At 35.3% G+C, this 19,948-nt stretch overlaps 1 protein-coding gene across 2 annotated transcripts in view; it reads left to right on the forward strand.

The window, feature by feature from the left end:
* DNAJC10 (DnaJ heat shock protein family (Hsp40) member C10) overlaps positions 1-19,948 on the forward strand; it is a 60,686-nt gene that overhangs the window by 18,797 nt on the left and 21,941 nt on the right. For both annotated transcript variants that reach the window (XM_002928421.3, XM_019809162.2), the window contains exons 5-12: positions 4,998-5,080; positions 5,308-5,439; positions 6,000-6,093; positions 7,142-7,219; positions 11,352-11,395; positions 12,053-12,190; positions 16,209-16,298; positions 16,762-16,875. In XM_002928421.3, the coding sequence (XP_002928467.2) occupies positions 4,998-5,080; positions 5,308-5,439; positions 6,000-6,093; positions 7,142-7,219; positions 11,352-11,395; positions 12,053-12,190; positions 16,209-16,298; positions 16,762-16,875 (773 nt within the window). The remainder of the gene's footprint in view (positions 1-4,997; positions 5,081-5,307; positions 5,440-5,999; positions 6,094-7,141; positions 7,220-11,351; positions 11,396-12,052; positions 12,191-16,208; positions 16,299-16,761; positions 16,876-19,948) is intronic.

Consider the following 19,948-nt stretch of genomic DNA (forward strand, 5'->3'; position numbering starts at 1 on the left):
ATTCTCTCAAAGAACCAGCTTCTAGTCCTGTTGATCTGCTCTACTGTACTCCTGGTTTCTAATTCATTGATTTCTGCTCTAATCTTGATCAGCTGCTTTCTCGTGTGTGGGTTAGGCCTGTTCTTCTGTTCCTGTTCCAGCTTCTTGAGGTGAGAATATAATAACTGCATTTTAGATTTTTCTATTCCTTTGAGTGAGGCTTGGATGGCTATGTATTTTCCCCTTAGGATTGCCTTTGCAGTGTCCCACAGGTTTTGGACCATTGTTTTTTCATTCTCGTTGGTCTCCATAAATTGTTTAAATTGATTTTTGATTTCCTGGTTTATCCAATCATTCTTGAGCAGGATGGTTCTTAGTTTCCACATGTTTGAGTTTCTTCCAAATTTTTCCTTGTGATTGAGTTCCAATTTCAAAGCATTGTGGTCGGAGAATGTGCAGGAAATAAACTCAGTCTTTTGGTATCAATTGAGACCTGTTTTGTGACCCAGCATATGATCTATTCTGGAGAACATTCCATGTGCATTTGAAAAGAATGAGTATTCTGTTGTTCTGGGGTGTAGTGTTCTATATATATCTATGAGGTCCATCTGGTCTAGTATGGCATTCAAAGCTCTTGTTTCTTTGTTGATTTTCTGCTTAGGTGAAATGTCTTTTGCTGATACTGGAGCGTTGAGGTCCCCTACTATTAACGTATTTTTATCTGTATGTCTCTTTATTCTGGTTAAGAGTTGGCTTGTGGGGGCGCCTGGGTGGCACCGCGGTTAAGCGTCTGCCTTCGGCTCAGGGCATGATCCCGGCGTTATGGGATCGAGCCCCACATCAGGCTCCTGTGCTGTGAGCCTGCTTCTTCCTCTCCCACTTTCCCTGCTTGTGTTCCCTCTCTCACTGGCTGTCTCTATCTCTGTCAAGTAAATAAATAAAATCTTAAAAAAAAAAAAAAAAAGTTGGCTTGTGTATCTTGCTGCTCCCCTGTTGGGGGCATATATCTTTATAATTGTCATATCCACCTGTTGGATACATCCTTTAAGAATACTATAGTGTCCTTCTGTATCTCTGNTGCCCTTCTGTGTCTCTCACTATAGTCTTTAGTTTAAAATCCAATCTGTCTGATATGAGAATGGCTATCCCAGCTTCCTTTTGAGGTCCATTAGTATGAAAGACGGTATTCCATCCCTTTACATTCAGTCTGAATGTATCTTTAAGTTCAAAATTAGTCTCTTGTAGACAGCAAATGGATGGGTCATGTCTTTTTATCCAATCTGCAACCCTGTGGCATTTTATGGGAGCATTTACACCATTCACATTTAGAGTGATTATTGAGAGATATGATTTTAATGATGTCATGTTGCCTGTAAAGTCTTTGTTCCTATAGATTGTAACTTTCTGTTCTGTATCACTCTTGGGGCCTTTTTACTTTTATAGAACCCCCCTTAATATATCCTATAGGGCTGGTTTCGTGGGTACGAAATTGGACAGTGGCGATTCTGGAAGGTCCTTATCTGTCCATCAATTTTGAATGACAGCCTTGCTGGATAAAGAATCCTTGGCTGCATGTTTTTCTCTGAAAGAGCTTTAAAAATGCCCCCCCAACCCTTTCTCTCATTCCAGGTCTGTGTAGACAGGTCTGACGTAATCCTAATATTTTTGCCTTTGTACATGAGAAATTTCTTTGCCCTGGCCGCTTTCAATACTGTATCCTTGGATCTAATATTTGTGAGTTGCACTATGATGTGACGTGGCGTAGGTTTGTTGTGGTTGAATTTGGGACGGGTCCTCTCTGCCTCTTGGATACGAATGTTTGTTTCCTTTGCTAACTTAGGGAAGTTTTCAGCTTCAATTTGTTTAAATATCTCTTCTAGACCTCTCTCTTTCTCCACCCCCTCGGGGTTGCCAATGATTCTGACATTGGAACGTTTCATTGAGTCAGTAATCTCCCGTAACCTACATTCTTGAGATTGGATTTTTTTAGCTTTCTCTTCTACCATCCCATCCTCCAATTCACTAATTCGTTCTTCTGCCTCATTCACCCTGGCCGTCAGAGCATCTAGTTTTGACTGCATTTGATTCATAGCATTTTTAATTTCTGCCAGATTCACTCTCATTTCCGCCCTTAGAGCTTCTATATTCTCGTTAATATTTTCGTTAATATTTTTTTCCAGTCTACACATCATCTTGACCATTGTTACTCTGAACTCCATTTCTAACAATTTGGTTATATCCGTATCCATCAGTTCAGTGGCAGAGGCCACAGACTCATTATCTTTTCTTTGCTGGGGGGGATTTCTCCTTCTCGTTATTCTGATGAGGAGAGGTTGCAGGGATGCCCAGAGTCCAAATTATTGACCAGGACCCCGGCAGTGTGCACCTGTTTTATAGGGACCTTAGAGATGTGGGCTTCTTGATTTTTCAGCCTGCCTTCTGGGGCAGGGGCCTGCCATGCTTGATACTTTGACAACCCCATTTGGGTAGAGTCACCCTGTCCCCTGCGAGGGGGGATGGGGATGGGCACATTGTGAGCTGGTATTTCCAGGCTTTTGTTCTCTGGTGGCTTTCCCTGGCGGTTTTCTGTGCCTCTTCTGAGAGTCAGAGCAGCAGTGGCCGAATCCTAGCCTCTGTTTCAGAGCAGAGAGATCTCATCCCGCTCTCCACTGAGCTCTCCTGGCCTCTTTAACTCTGTTTCTGTTGGTGCTGCAAAACCCTACAAGCGTCCCGGGATGTGCGCCCCACACCTGGCGTCCCAGCCCTCACTTCCAGGGCCGGTGCGTCTCTGTCCTTTGTGTTTCTAACACCGCCAGCCCCCAGCCGCCCCCACGCGCATGCTCCCTAACTCCATTTCAGTGTGATTCGCGTGTTCTGGAGCGCCGGTTTTCAGTCTGGTCGCGTGCGCGCTCCTGAGCGCGCTCCCAAGCTCCCAGTCTCAGTCCGGTTCCAGTGAGCACTCCAGAGCTCGGGTTTTCAGTTTGGACACGCAGGCGTTCCCAGGCTCATGGTCTCAGTCTGTTCTCTCGCGGGTCTGTCTGTTTCTCACGGGTGCCCATCCCCGAGTCCAGCCGATCCCCAGTGCAGGTGGCTACCGCTTCCATGCCCAAGCGCGGAGGCTCCCTCTCCCTTCCGTTTATCTTCCGATATCTGTGCGGATTCACGGCTCCCGGCTTCATACCTCAATACTCAGTGCTGGAGATGTTCATTTGTAGAGATCCAGATGTATCTTCCTGGGTCTCAGGCTGATTCCATGGGTTTTCAGGATGGTCTAGTACCTATCCAGCTCGACTCAGGGGACTAGCTGAAAAAGGAACCCCTACTCCTCTGCCATCTTAACTCCCTCTTCCTGAAGGCACTCTATACCACATTTTTTAATCTATTAGTCTATCAATGGACACTTGGGCTGTTTCCGTATCTTGGCTATTATAAATAATGCTGCAGTAAACAAAAAAGTGCATGTTATTTTTCAAATTAGTGTTTTTGTTTTCTCTAGGTAAATACCCAGTGAAATTACTGGATCATACAGTATTTCTATTTTTAGTTTTTTGAGGAACCTCCCCATAACAATTTACATTCTCATCCACAGTGCACAAGTGTTCCTTTTTCTCCACATCCTTGCCAACACTTGTTATTTCTTCTTGATTCTAGCTGTTCTGACAGATGTTAAGTGATATCTCATAGTGGTTATGATTTGCTTTTCTCTGATGATTAGTGATGTTAAGCACTTTTCCAATGTCTAATGGCCATCTGTATATCTTCTTTGGGAAAATACCTATTTAGATCCCCCTGCACATTTTTAATAAGATTATGTGGGGTTTTGGTGTTGGGTTGTACAAACTTTTTATGTATTTTGTTAACCCGTTATCAGATATATCATTTGTAAATATCCCTCTGATTTAGGAGGTTGCTTTTTTTGTTGATGGTTTTCTTTGTTGTGCAAAAGCTTTTTATTCTGATGTAAGCCCAATAGTTTATTTTTACTTTTGTTTCCCTTGCCTTAGAGACATACCTAAAACCATGTTGCTACAGCCGGGGTCAAAGAAATTACTGCCAGTGTTCTGTTTTTAGAGTTTACATCAGGTCATTTTATAGATTATAATGCAGAATGTATTATTGGCTGGATATCATGTGGTATTCAGATCCATTATATTAGTAAATATGTATTTGTATTTTAAACTGTTAAAAACCTTGATCTAATGCTTTTCTAATAGTAGAGTTTTCCAAGGTAAATGACTTAAGGGTGAAGATTAAATTTAATCTCCACAGTCCTTACTACATTGTGTAGTTCTCGTATTTTATCCTTTCAGAATTTGAACTAGCTGTTAGAACTGATTGACCCAGGTATTTAACCTGTGTCTCAGATAGTAGGTGAACTTAAATTTCCATCTCTCTCACTGTTTCTCTTCATTTGTCGTATCCACACAAACTCCTGTATGAGGTTTGGCTGCTGATTCCTTGTGCCACCTCTTCTCACAGCTTCATGGTGACAAGTGTCTTGAAGCTCATTGTTGTTCTTTGTTCAAGTATGTGCCCAAAGGAGTGTTTTTTAAGGTATTGTTAGTTTGACGGTTGATACACAGTTGACCCTTGAACAATGCAGGGGTTAGAGGCACTGATCCCTCACGCAGTTGAAAATCCAAATATAACTTTTGACTCTCCCAAAACATAGCTACTAATAGCCTTCTGTTGACTAGAAGCCTTGCAGTAACATAACAGTTGATTAACCCATGTTTTATATATATGTTATATACTGTTATTCTTACAGTAAACTGGAGAAAAATTATTAAAATCATAAGGAAGAGAAAATACATTTACATTACTGTACTCTATCAAAAAAAAATCCAAGCCCGTGTTGTTGAGGAGTCAACTGTAATATGTTCTCTTTGTATAGAAAAACTTGTACAGAAAATGACAAAGGTATTATGAAAGATGTATGACTACAACAAAATTTTAACTAAAATATGCACAAACCTTTAGTAAATAACTCTAAGTTGTTTTGGTTTTATATGCTTTAGATGCTGCTGTTAATTCTGGAGAACTGTGGTTTGTGAACTTTTACTCCCCAGGATGTTCACACTGCCATGATTTAGCTCCCACAGTATGTATTTTTTACATCCTGATAAAGTTTTATTCTAATCTGTTGAGTGTTTTTTTTAATGTATTATGATTTTTTCTATTAATAGTAATGATAACTATCAAATACTTTCGTAAATGTATGGTTTTATTTTATAAAAATACTCTCCTTTACGAATGGGTAGCTTGAAGAGTGTTCAAGGGAAGAAAAATTATCTTATCAGGGAAATACTTGTTCTTTTTTCCTCATAGTGGAGAGACTTTGCTAAAGAAGTGGATGGATTACTTCGAATTGGTGCTGTTAACTGTGGTGATGATAGAATGCTTTGCCGAATGAAAGGAGTCAACAGTTATCCCAGCCTCTTCATTTTTAGGTCTGGAATGGTAAGGGGTAAAGTTGGCATTTTTTTAATTTAGAACTTTATGACAAGGAAAATACTAAAGAAAACACAATACGTGATTTTGTAGAATATTTTGATTTTTAATCTGATTTTAGGTGCCATCTAACTAGGCTCTAGTCATAATAAACATTTTGGATTATATTATGAATACTTTAAAAGCTGTTACTTTGACCTTTCTTTATTTCAAAATTAAATGTTTACCGTTGGTTTCTGTCTTAACCATTATGCATATTGTACTTTTTAGTTCACAAAATATTTTATCTGTATTGTGTCATTGAATATGAAGTTCTGATATCTTTTTTTTCTAGTGATAAAACTAAAACTAGAAAACTATTATAAATAGTGTTGTTAAAATGTCTTCTGTGGAATCTGTACAGTCAAGATTCTCAGCATATCATTTGGAAATACACTATACTACTGAGAGATAAATCTTACTGTATTCAAATTAATGTAAAATTAAAAGCATTTGGTATTATTTTTACTGAGTTTTTAAAAGAAATAATAGATGTTTCTCTTTTTACTAAAAAAAAAAAAAAATACTAGGCTGCAGTGAAATATCATGGTGACAGATCAAAGGAAAGTTTAGTGAGTTTCGCCATGCAGCATGTCAGAAGCACCGTGACAGAATTATGGACAGGTAATTTTGTTTTCTTCATTTGTTTGATTTTCAGGGACACTTTGAAATTGTAGTTCAATTTTTTTTCAGTAATAGCGTTAACATGTTAGTCATAATATTGAAATTTTTAAAGTGTCTTTCCCATGCTTTTTAGAAGGAAATTTTGGCATTTTTTCTGACCTCTGCCAAATAGTTGGCATTTAACAAATGAATCATATTTGTATAGAAACTAAAACAGTTAAGATGTTGGAAATGAATATGATGTGATGTTAGGTGTAATGGCAGCTTTTAAAGTGCAATTGAATGTTTAAGTTAGCCAAGTGTTTTATTGCTTTCATAAGTGTACTGTATCAGGCAGTCAATTACTGCCTATCCAGTTTAATTTTAAAGTTTAAGAACTCTTTCCTTTGATCTTAGACTTCTAATTCATCAAGTGACTTTAGGTCGGTTATACTCTGGGATACCCATGAAATGATAGTATTCACATCTAGTAAGATGTTCACATCATTAACTATGTCTGACACTGTGTTAAATGTTAGGGCTGTAGTAATAAAATATTTAATCCCTCTTTCAAGGGCCTCATTATTTTAACAAAGAAGACATTAATAAACCATTAATGCAATGTAGTAACTATTGTGATAGAGGCAATCTTAGGGCAACATGAAGAATATAAAAGAACTCAGATGGGGAAAAGTGGAAGGATTAGAAAATACTTTTTGAGTGAAGTCAGACCCATTCTGTCATGAAAATGAAGAGGAAGCCTTCCAAGATCACTGTGAGCTTGGTAAACTGGCAGTACTGCACCATGAATCTAACAAAAAGACGGTCAGTGGGCTAGAGTGGTATGGGGAAAAACATGGCTAGCTGAATGGGTAAACAAAGCTTAGATCACAGGGGCCTTAGTTACCAGTTTTAGTTACCAGTTTATTTCTTAATGAAATAACGAATTTAGATTTTATGTGATGAAAACAATGGAAAATCAATGTAGGAATTTGATATGCTTCAAGAGGATTTTTATGAATTCCTGAATTCCAATAATAATCAGAGATTTGCTCTGTTTTCTTCTAAGGAAATTTTGTTAACTCCATACAAACTGCTTTTGCTGCTGGTGTTGGCTGGCTGATCACTTTTTGTTCCAAAGGAGGAGGTAATTTTATTTGTTATTTTGTTATGATGAAGAAACCAAGATATTTAATTTTTAGGTGACATTCTTTTTATTTTTTTTTAATTGAGATAAAATTGTCATATAACATTATGTAACTTCAGGGTATACAACCTGTTGATACACTTACATATTGCAAAATGATAACCATAGCATTAGCTAACACTTCCATCCTGTCACATAAATACCATTTCTTTTTCATGGTAAGAACATTTAAAATCTTCTCTTTGAGCAGTTTTCAAGTGTATAATATAGTATTATTTGTTATTGTCACCATGCTGTACATCACATTCCCAGAACTTGTTAAATTATAACAAGAAGTTTATAACATAATATAATAATAAAATAAAATAAATAAAGCTCAAAATAAAAAAAAAGAAGTTTATACCTTTTGACTCGCTGTCAGTCTTAAGTATGCTACTATAATTGATTATTCAGTACTTCTAGCTACAGTTTATATCTAATTATAATTTTTTATTTAATGAATACTTACCTTTGTATTAATTTACGCATAAGTTATAAAATTACTAATTTGTTAAAATTTCATTTATGACTTTATGTTTGATGGACAAGTTTTTCAGTTTATTCTCATTATAAATTGTACCTTCAGATAGCCATAGATGCATTTGGCAGTTTGCAAAAATAATTAGTTATTGACAGATGTAGCCCTCCCAAAATAATAATTTTTTGGTATGACTTTTTCTCATATTTAACATATCAAAAATGTATACATGTTGCCTTACAAAATATTTGAAGATGACAGTTTTCCATTTCCAGGAACCTTTCCACCAGTAAATTAACTTGAAAATTCAATAATCTGTGTACCAAACCACAAACTCTAAACTCATTGTTTGAATAAACAATGAGATTGGTAAAAAATCAGCCCCTTATTATAGAATACCCCAGTTCATTAACATATTTTCATATATTTAATCCCAGCATGGGTCTTTAACGAATACTCTACTGATCAGCTTCACTACTGTATTGAGAACAAATTGCTTTGCAGCTAAAATCAACCACTCATCCTATCCTATAAGGCCCATGTTAAGAAGGTATTGCCTTCAAACAAAAATAACCCTTAAATTAGTCTATCATTGAGGGATTTTGTTTCATTTTGCCCTAATGCACAGATTTCTGTTCATGCCACACATTAAGAAAACTTTTTAAGCTTTCTGACATTCTTTTACTTTTCACCCCAGGTAGATTGATTTTACATATCTTTATAGGCTCTGTAGTGCTACAGTTACCTTGCGTCTAAATCTGTCTCATTGTATCCTAGCATTCCTGTTTAAGAATTTTCATGAAAATAATGAAGAAGTTATTTTAAGATTGTATTTTAGGAAGGAAAGCTTCCATATTCATTCTATGAGGCCAGCATTATCCTGATACCAAAACCAGAAGATGCTACCAAAAAAAAAAAAAAAGAAAAGAACTATAGGCCAATATTTCTGATGCACGTAGAGGCATAGATGCAAAAATCTTCAGCAATACATTAAACAAATCATTCACCATGATCAAGTGGGATTTAATTCTGGGACGCAAGGGTGGTTCAACATTTGCAAATCAATCAATGTAATACTTTATATCAGCAAAAGAAAAGATAAAAACCATACGATCACCTCAGTAGGTGCAGAAAAAGCATTCAAGAAAGTACAGTATCCATTCATGAACAAAGTAGGCTTAGCAGGAACATACATCAACATAATAAAGGCCGTATACTAACCTACAGCTAACATCATACTCAGTGGTGACAAACTAAGTGCTTTTCTCCTAAGATCAGGGCCAAGACAAGAATGTCCACTCTCACCACTTTTATTCAATGTAGTACTGAAAGTCCTAGTACTGGAAGTCCTAGCCACAGCAGTCAGACAAGAAAAAGAAATAAAAGGCATCTAAATCAGTAAGAAAAGGAGTAAAACTTTGACTATTTGCAAATGACATAATAATATAGAAAACTCTAAAGACTCTACCGAATACTACTAGCACTGATAAATGAATTCAGTAAAGTTGTAGGATACAAAATCAATATACAGAAACCTGTTGTATTTCTATACCCTAATAATGAAGCAGCAGAAAGAGAAATTAAGAAAATAATCCCATTTAGAATTGCACCAAGAATAGTGAAATACTTAAGAATAAACTTAACCAAAGAAGTGGAAGACCTGTACTCTGAAAACCATAAAACATGATGAAAGAAACTGAAAACAGTACCAATGGAAAGATATTATTCCATGCTCATGGATTAGAAGAACAAATATTGTTAAAATCTGCATGCTATCCAAATCCATCTGTAGATTTACTACAATCCCTATCCAAATACCGGCAGCATTTTTTACAGAAATAGAAAAAATAATCCTAATATTTGTACAGAACCACAAAAACCCCAAATAGCCAAAGCAATCTTGAAAAAAGAACGAAACTGGAGGTATTACAATCCCAGAATGCAAGATATATGACAAAGCGGTAGTAATCAAAACAGTATGGTACTGGCACAAAAATAGACACATAGATCAATAGAACAGGATAGAGAGCCCAAAAATAAAGCCATGCTTATATGATCAATTAATCTTCAACAAAGGAGGAAGAATATGCAGTGGGAAAAAGTCCCTTCAACAAATAGTGTTGGAGAAACTGGACCACTTTCTTACACCATACACAAAAATAAAATGAAGTAAGGACCTAAATTGAGACCTAAAACCATAAAAATCTTAGAAGAGAGCACAGGCAGTAATTTCTCTGACATCAGCCACAGCAACATACTTCTAGACATGTTTCCTGAGGCAAGGAAAACAAAAGCAAAAGTAAACTGTTGGGACTACATCAAAATAAAAATCATCTGCACAGCAAAGGAAACAACAAAACTAAAAGACAATGTATGGAATGGGAAACATATAAGAACTTATACAACTCAACACACCCAAAAAACAAATAATCCAGTTTGCAAATGGGGAGGAGACATGAGTAGACATTTCACCAAAGAAGACACACAGATGGCCAACACATGTGAAAGAATGATGAGTTATGTTGAGCATCTCACACCTTACACCTATCAGAATGACTAAAATCAAAAACACAAGAAACAACAAGTGTGGGTGAGGATGCGGAGAAAAAGGAACCCTTGTGCACTGTTAGTGGGAATGCTAACTGGTGCAGCTACTGTGGCAATATGGAGGTTCCTCAAAAAGTTGGAAATAGAACTACTCTATGATCCAGTAAATTCTTCTACTGGGTAATTACCCAAAGAATATGAAAACACTAGTTCAAAAAGATACATATCCCCCTGTGTTTATTGCAGCATTATTTATAATATCCAAATTGTGGAAGCAGCCCTAATGTCCGTCAATAGATGAATGGATAAAGAAGTGGCATATATGTATATAATGAAATCTTGCCATTGGCAACAACATGGATAGATCTAGAGACTATAATCCTGAGTGAAATAAGTCAGAGAAAGACAAATACCATATGATTTCACAAGAGGAATTTAAGAAACAGGAAAAAAGAGACAAACCAAGAAATAGATTCTTAAGTATAGAGAACAAACTAATGGTTACCAGAGGGGAGGTGGGTGGGGGGGGATGAATGAAAAAAGTATTAGAGATTTTTAAAGAGTGCATTTGCCATGATGAGCACTGTAATGTATAGAATTGTTGAATCCCTATATTGTACACCTGAAACTAACACTGTATATTAACTACTGGAATTAAAATTAAGTAAAAGATTGTGTTGTATTTTAAATTTAAGATTCTTTACATATATTTTTTATCAGATAGAGCCATTACATTTTATTTCTCCAAAATCATGAGATCTCTTGGGCCAAGGGGATTGTTGATAGGAGCAGAGATTTGAGAGGAAGATCCTAAAGAGATTCCCTTTAGCTAGAAATCCTGTAAAACTAGGGAGAGAATGGGAAAATGTGTGCATGCATGTGTGCGTGTGTGTTTGCATGTGTGGAATGAGACTTTCACCTCAGTATTTACCTAGTGTATGTGTCACTGTGTACCAGTGGAGTCCAGTCAGTTACCTTAGAATCAACATGGTAGTTTGGGGGGAAAGGCAGAAGAAAGTTCAGACTTAATAAAGCTAAAATTCTGTCATCATTTTTTTTCATCTCTAGACTGTTTGACTTCACAGACACGACTCAGGCTCAGTGGCATGTTGGTAAGCATCAGTTATTTTGTAAAACTCTATGGCCATGTTAAGAAAAAAAGACATTTAAGAATTGATTCTAAATATTTCTTTGTAGTTCCTTAAACACTTAACTCATTTGTAAATTTTGTTTTTTTGATAAGTGTATTCATAGCTATAAAACTTTTCTTCCTAATTAGAATTTTGATATGTGGTGCTTTCATTATCGTTCACTTCTGAATATCCTGTAATTTAATTATGAATTCTTCTTTAATCAAAGAGGTATATATTAGTGTTTGTGTCACCTCCAAACTTTATTTCTTACTGTTTTTGTTTGTTGTTATTTTGTCGTATATTTAGCTCTCATCATATTATGGTTGGGGAATATAATCTGTATGTTGTTGATACTTTAACACTGTTGGAGCTCCCCTTTGCTGCCTGGGAGTTTATCATTTATGAAAATTGTGAAAGACCTATCTGTGCTCAAAAATATCTTTTCTGTATATGTTAGGTAGAATTTTTGTATCTGTTAGGCCAATTTTATCTGCATCATATATTTTTTGAGTAAACTTTTTCTAGGAAGTTTTAAATTTACAATAGAAAAGTTAGGGCTTTCTAAATAAAGCTAAATTCCTTTAACTTTCTCTTTTACTTAACACGCGACCTGTTTTTTGTTTCTTTTCACTGTAGGATGGTCTCGTTAATGTAGGATGGATGGACTGTGCCACCCAGGACAACCTTTGTAAAAGTTTGGATATTACAACAAGTACTACTGCCTATTTTCCTCCTGGAGCCACTTTAAATGACAAAGAGAAAAGCAGTGTTTTGGTATGAGTTACTAATTTCTTCATATATATGTGAACACACACATTCAAACACAATATATCATTTTGTAAACAGTGAACAAGGAAATGAATTCATCTATAATAAGCATTTAATTATTTAGAACAAGTATTTAATTTTTGGGATTCTGTTTAATGGTAAGGTCTGCTATAAGGATTATATTATAGTGGTAGAAAACCATTACACTTTACAACCCAGAAGTATGGAAAACATTCTTAGGTTATATGAATTTTCATTGGTTTCCATTTGTATGTATATTTTCTAATGTTAAAATATAGATCATTAGTATGTTTGGCTGGGACTCAGTATTTGTTTTTTTTAAACCACCCTGTTAGATTCTGATATAAACTCAGTTTGGAGACCTACTGTATGATTCACCTCCCTAATTTTATTAATGAGAAGACTGAGGTTCAAGCTAGTTATCAAGGAGTTAAGATAAATAATGGGATATTGGATAGGTCCCTAGGGAACCTCAAAAGAAAATAATAAAAGACAAACTTTCATTAGTTTTTATTTCTGTATTTTAATTCTTTCTTGATGTTGATGAAGATAACACAAATTCATTACAGAAATTCATATATGGGTATAGAAATGTATAAAGATATATGCAGGGGTGCCTGGGTGGCTCAGTCGTTAAGCATCTGCCTTCAGCTCAGGTCATGATCCCAGGGTTGTGGGATCGAGCCCCGCATTGGGCTCCCTGCTTCTTCCTCTCCTCTCCCTCTGCTTGTGTTCCCTCTCTCTCTAGCTGTCTCTCTCTGTCAAATAAATGAATAAAATCTTTAAAAAAAAAATGCAGAATTCTTCTAAAACCAAATCTCCCACAGATAAGTACCATCAAATCTTGATACTCTTCTAGATCTCTACTTACATATACATGTAATTATGACTTCATGCTGACAACTCTCCACTTTTATCTGTAGCCCAGACCTCTCACCTCCACTCCAGACATATATATTCTGCCTATTCAGCATCTCCCCTGGGATATTAACTGATTTTTCAAACTTAAATATCTATAACTAAACTGCTGATATTCTCCCATAAATCTGCTCCGCCCACAGTTTTCTCTGTCTCAGTTGATAAAAAATCCATCGTTTATCATTCAGGTCAAATACCTTAGAGTCATTCTTGACTCTTCTTTTTCTCATATTCTATAACTTATATCAGGAGAATCGGTGGCCCTGTCATTAAAATCTTTCTAAAATCCACTTTCACTGCTAGTAGAGCATTTATCATCTTATAATATACACTAATATATTATCTTTGTATTTTTATTTTTCTCCCACAATACATTTTTAAGTTTGAATTTTTTTTGCTGTTATATCTCAAGTCCCTGGAAGATTATCTGGCACTTAAGTGGACACTATATATAGTGCCTGTGTATATTATGTATTATGTGCTAGAGGTAAACATACACATAAATAGATAAGTCAACAATCCCTGAGTAACAATCCATTGACTAAATGTGACATACTTAATTTAATCAGTCCTCTCTTGATATTTAAATTACCTACTTTGTCATGATCGTAAGTAATGTTGTAACGAACAAGGTTGTACGTTTTTAGTTACCTGTTTAGATGAAATAGCCATGGCAGTTTTAATTTCGGTTTGTTTTGCCAGAGTGCCCCTATAGAAGATTTCTGTTCATATTGTGCCACAGCTCATGAGCATGCCTGTTTGCTTAATATAGGTTCTTGCCTTCAGTACTACAATCTCATATTTTAGTGAGATCTTTCTGCTTTTTGATATAAACCTGCAAACTCAAATGCAATCTTAGGAGATGTAAGTGAGTGATATTGGAAGTGTAATAACAGGGAGTGATGAATTGAATGGTTTTTGTCACTCCTAAAAACATTCAGGTGTTTAGAGAAGTAAAATATCTGTTGGTCTGCCTCAGACTGAATTGGGTCAGAAAAGGTATGGTCTAATATAAACATTTTGGTTCTCTCTCTCAAAGTCAGTTCCATTTTCACTGTTGACAAACCTTGCCTTGTTTATTCCAGTGGTGGTGGTTTCTGCTTAATGGTTTGTTTGTTGGAATGTGAATTCATTTATTTGTATGCCATATGTAGTTTATGTCTTCCTTAAACACACTCTTTCCTGGGTAAATTCCAGGTGTAATACTAGACATCCATTTGAGAAGATCCATCTCTTCCCTCTTTCCTAGTCAGTATATTCAGCGAACATTTATTTACCAAGCTCTTACTGTGGACAAAATTGTACTGGGTAATTGGGAAGAAAAATAGATAAAATTCACTTATTTAATAAATGTCCACACAGTACAGGGAATCATTACAGTATGGCCTCATTGTTTGGGGATGTATTATTTACAACAGCATTTTACACCATTCATATCCTAATGTTATTCTAAAACCCAATATACTATCAAAGGTAATTTTGTGGTTATCTGCCATTTAAAAGTACCCAGTATTTTTGTTTGCATTCCATTGATAATGAAAAAAATCTCAATCTGTAATAAACTGATTTATTGTGCAGTGACTGTAATATAGTGGAGTATATTAAATTGTTAAAACTCTGTCTCCCCAAACACATATTGGGAAATAATCCCTAAAGAAGGTATATAACTTTGCATTACATATAAAGAAAACTCTGGGTGCCATAATTAGGTTATTTTGAGGCAGAAAGTTATTGTCTCAACTGATATAGTATGTTCTGTAATTGAGAAAACATTCACATTACACCTTTTAACAGTGATTTACATGTACATTTTATAGGGGACATGTTCTGTGTATAATGAATAACTTGAAGAGGGAGGGAGGAAGAAATTCAGAGGCTAGACAGTATCCTTTGTAAGTGTAATTACCGAGTTTTACTCTATGACAAATGGGTTTATAATGAGGTTCTAATGGATTAATCAGTAGTAGTTTTAGTGAAATCTTTCTAATAAATGTGACTGATGTCAATGACCTGTAGTACTATGGCATGTAGTATTTGGGCCTTTTAACCCCTTTGGTAACAAAATATTTCATACAGTTCTTTAACAGTATGCTAAAGATTTAAGAAAAAAAAAACAAGTTTTAAGAATAGAAACTTAGGAAAAACAGTGTTCTATTTTTATGTTATACCCATTGTTCTGTCTATATGATTATTCTTGTGTTAAGTACAGTTAAGCTGTGAATACCATGGAAGTTCCTGTAAGTTTTTAATGGAGTTTCAGGCTTTCAAGTAATATTTGAATGATCAGACATAGGTGTTCATAATTAAAGTCTGTTTTGTCACCCCCAAATACATTTTACCGATGTGACCATTACCTCATTCTTTGTCGTTAACAGCTGCTTCTTTGAGAATTACATGAGCAGGGAGAGTGTGAGAAAAATATGCTAAGGATAAAATATGGACAGATATAAAGGAAATCTGTTAGAAAGGAGGTGTGCCTTTTTCACTTGTTTGTGTTTTAACCTTTAAGATAAGGTCTTAATGAGGATGTTTAACTCTGCCAAACCCCTAGGTGGTTAGATATTTGGACTTTATTTCCGAAAACCTCTATAATAAAGAGTATTCCAGTTTTCCAGTTATAAGTTCTTAATTCCTGTTTGTTATTGGTTGGGTTATTGCAGTGTCTTGGATCATCAAATAGTCTAGTGTTTTAATTAACGATTCTTTAAAAAGTTTGTAAAGCATTGGCATTCTGTAAAACATGAATGAACATTAAAATTAACCTGAACATAATACAGTTTTTTCCCAATAATTCAGAGGTTACTCGAGATTATTGTGGGGATTATTATAGAATACACACCACGATTTAAAGAAAATTCCAGATAACGGAATTTTGATTTTACATCAGTATTTTTAAGAAACAGCCCAGTTACACAATTTTTTATTAATTGCCAAATATACTTTTAAAAAAACACATTTAGAATAAAGAGCTCAAAAACTGTTTTTAACTTTTGTGATTTTTTTTTCTTAAGAATTCTATGGAAAAAAGATGCTAAAATAAATCGATGTTGATTAAAAAGCTTACAATATGATTCTCTTATTTTAGTTCCTTAATTCATTGGATGCTAAAGAAATATATTTGGAAATAATGCATAATCTCCCAGATTTTGAACTGCTTTCGGCAAACACACTAGAGGTAATATTTCTGTTAATAATAATAAAAGGTGGTAAATGTTGGTAACGTTTCCAGTCTTAACATTTTAAAATCACCATTTGTTTTATTCATCACTAGAGAGAAAGCAGTTTCAAAGGATTTTATATATTTTTATATACGTATGTATATAGCTATTCTAGGTTAAACTTTAATTGCTGGAGTTGCAACTTTAGGGTGGGTCTGGAGGTCAAGACAACATAACCAGTCCTGAATGGGGGCCTCAGCGGGAGTGTCAGAAAAGCCGAAATTTTGATCACAAAGCAGCTTTGGATCTGATTTGGAATTTTATGTTTATGAATGGGTCTGAATTTTAGACAGTACTTTGAAGTAATGGGTATGGTGGCTAAAATTAACTTTTAATCAAGGAAATAAAGAATAGAACCCTTAGAATCTCTTGATTCTAACATTATTTTATCACTTTTTTTTCCTTTTTATCACTTCTAAGGATCGGTTGGCTCATCATCGGTGGCTCATATTTTTTAGTTTTGGAAAACATGAAAATTCAAATGATCCTGAGTTGAAGAAACTAAAAACTCTACTTAAAAATGAACATATACAAGTAAGAAAAATGCATTCTGCCCTGCCTTCTGCTAGTGTGCTTTCTTATTAATTCAATACATAAAATTACATTTTAAGTAACATAAAAATGCTTATTTGATATTCTAGGTTAAGAAACCCCTACGTGCTTTTGTTCTTCTGTTGTGATTTTGTTTTTCTATTAAAAATCTACAGTGATATCTGAAAACAGTTAACTTTCATTTCTCTTTAGGAGCTGGCATGTAATATATCTGTATCAGACAGTTTTCTGGAATGCATACCATAGAAAAATATCTTTCCCTTTTTAAAATTCTTATTTGTTGGGGCACCTGGGTGGCACAGCGGTTAAGCGTCTGCCTTCGGCTCAGGGCGTGATCCCGGCGTTATGGGATTTAGCCCCACCAGGCTTCGCCGCTATGAGCCTGCTTCTTCCTCTCCCACTCCCCCTGCTTGTGTTCCCTCTCTCGCTGGCTGTCTCTATCTCTGTCAAATAAATAAGATCTTAAAAAAAAATAAATAAATAAATAAAATAAAATTCTTATTTGTTTATGTAANCCTGCTTGTGTTCCCTCTCTCGCTGGCTGTCTCTATCTCTGTCAAATAAATAAGATCTTAAAAAAAAATAAATAAATAAATAAAATAAAATTCTTATTTGTTTATGTAAGTAATTTGTACTCATAGTTTGAAAATTAGGATATATAAATAAGCACAAAAATGAATTAAAATGTAATATTTACCCCCCTGTTAATAACCCTACTATAAATTTACTGTGTAACTTTTCAAACTTTTTCTGCATATGTTTTAGTATGTGGGCATAGGTATATGTGTGTGTATACAGGCATATTGTAACGGGCATTGTAATAGACATACCTGTAACTTTATGCACTTTTTTAATAAAAATGGATTCACTATGGGGCGCCTGGGTGGCAGAGTCGGTTAAGTGTCCTACTCTTGCTTTTGGCTCAGGTCTTGATCTCAGGGTCATGAGATCGAGCCCCACGTCCAGCTCTGCACTTAGTGTGGAGTCTGTTTGAGTGCTCTCGCCCTTTCCCTCTGCCCCTCCCCCTGCTCTTGCTCTGTCTTTCTCTATCTCACTCTCCCCCTAAAATAAATAAATCTTTAAAAACAAAAACAAAGAAAAACCTCAAAAATAGATCCACTATACAGTAGTCCCTCTTTTCTGCAGAGGATATGTTCTAAGGCCCCCAGTGGATGCCTGAAACCACAGATAGTACCAAACCCTATATATACTTGTTTTTTTCCTATACATACATATCCATAATAGAGTTTAATTCATAAATTAGACACAGTAAAAGCTTAACAATAATAATAAAATGGATAATTGTAATAATATACTATAATGAAAGTTATATGAGCATGGTCTCTTACTATACTGTACTGTACTCACACTTGTGAATTGATATGAGCTGGTAAAATGTCTACATGATGAGATGAAGTGAGGTGAATGATGTAGGCATTGTGATGTGGTGTTAAGCTACTACTGACCTGACAATGCCTGAGAAAGAGAATCATATACTTCTGGACTACAGTTTGACCAGTGGGAACCAAAACTGTGGAAAGTGAAATCACTGATAAGAAGGGAACCGCTGTATTCTCTTTTGTAGAATTTTCCCTTTGACAATATATTTTCTTATATGCTTGTGTGTATATGTATGTGTGTATATGTGAATATGTATATATGTGTATATATGTATATGTATATATCTGTATATGAAGTACTACCTGGTCTTTAGAAATGATAAATATATACATATATATAAATGTATTAAATACATTATTAAACATATATGATGTAGATGTTTATCATCCTAGAGGTATCATCCTCCCTAAAGTCTAGGTAGTATTTCACTATATGGTTACACCATAATTGTTTTAACAAATCCTCTTTTACCAACATTGTTTCCATTATTTTTTTATATCAAAAATACATACTATAAAAATATAGTATGAAGAATTTTAAACAAGATTGTGTTTTTCTTAAATTGTCCTCTTTACTAGTGTCCTCCAGGATGTTTATATCATTTTATATTCTTACAACGTGTCAGTAACCATTTCTCCACACCTGTGCCAACCTTGGTATTATTTTTTTTAATCACCATTCTGATAGGCCAAAAGTGATATGTTAATAATATTCATTTTCATTTATTTGCTTCCTAGTGGGGTTGAAAATTTTTTTTGTGATTATTAACAAATCATAATTCTTCTCTATTTTCTGTCTCTGGCCCATTTTCTTTCTTCCGATAGGATGTTCATCTTTTATTTCTTGGATAAAAAGACATGGATCCTCTGAAATCCTCAGATGTTTTTTCTTGGTTTATCATTTCCCTCTTAGTATTCTTTATGCTATTTTCCTTTACAGTGTTTGAAATTGTCAGCCTTTGCTTTATTATTTCTGCTTCTAGGGTCTGAAAAAGTTTTCTCTCTCCCATTCAAGCTTATATAAATATCCTCTATATTTTTAGAAGAGTGGATTTCTTAAACTTTTTTTTTTTTTTTTTTAGATTTTATTTATTTGAGAGAGAGCACAGCAGGGGGAGCAGCAGGCAGATGGAGAGGGATAGGGGGAGAAGCAGCCCATCGTCCATTCCCCCCTTCCCCCCCACAGAACAGGGAGCCCCATGCAGGGCTCAATCCTAAGACCTTGGGATCATGACCTGAGCCAGAGGCAGACACTTAACCGACTGAGCCACCCAGGTGCCCAAAAGAGTGGATTTCTTAAACAATTTCCTATTTTCTGAAAAATTTTCTCTCAGGTTTTTGAACTCTCTAGAAGGCTTTTCTTTTTTCTTAACTAAAGTGAGTTTCAGTGTTAAACATAAATTAATTATTTCTATCTTTTATTTTCATGGCCAGTTAATTTCTGTTTAGAAACAATTTTTGGGGCGCCTGGGTGGCACAGCGGTTAAGCGCCTGCCTTCGGCTCAGGGCGTGATCCCGGCGTTATGGGATCGAGCCCCACATCAGGCTCTTCTGCTGTGAGCCTGCTTCTTCCTCTCCCACTCCCCCTGCTTGTGTTCCCTCTCTCGCTGGCTGTCTCTATCTCTGTCAAATAAATAAATAAAATCTTTAAAAAA

This window comes from Ailuropoda melanoleuca, chromosome 2 (assembly GCF_002007445.2).
Source record: "Ailuropoda melanoleuca isolate Jingjing chromosome 2, ASM200744v2, whole genome shotgun sequence".
Classification (NCBI taxonomy): domain Eukaryota; kingdom Metazoa; phylum Chordata; class Mammalia; order Carnivora; family Ursidae; genus Ailuropoda; species Ailuropoda melanoleuca.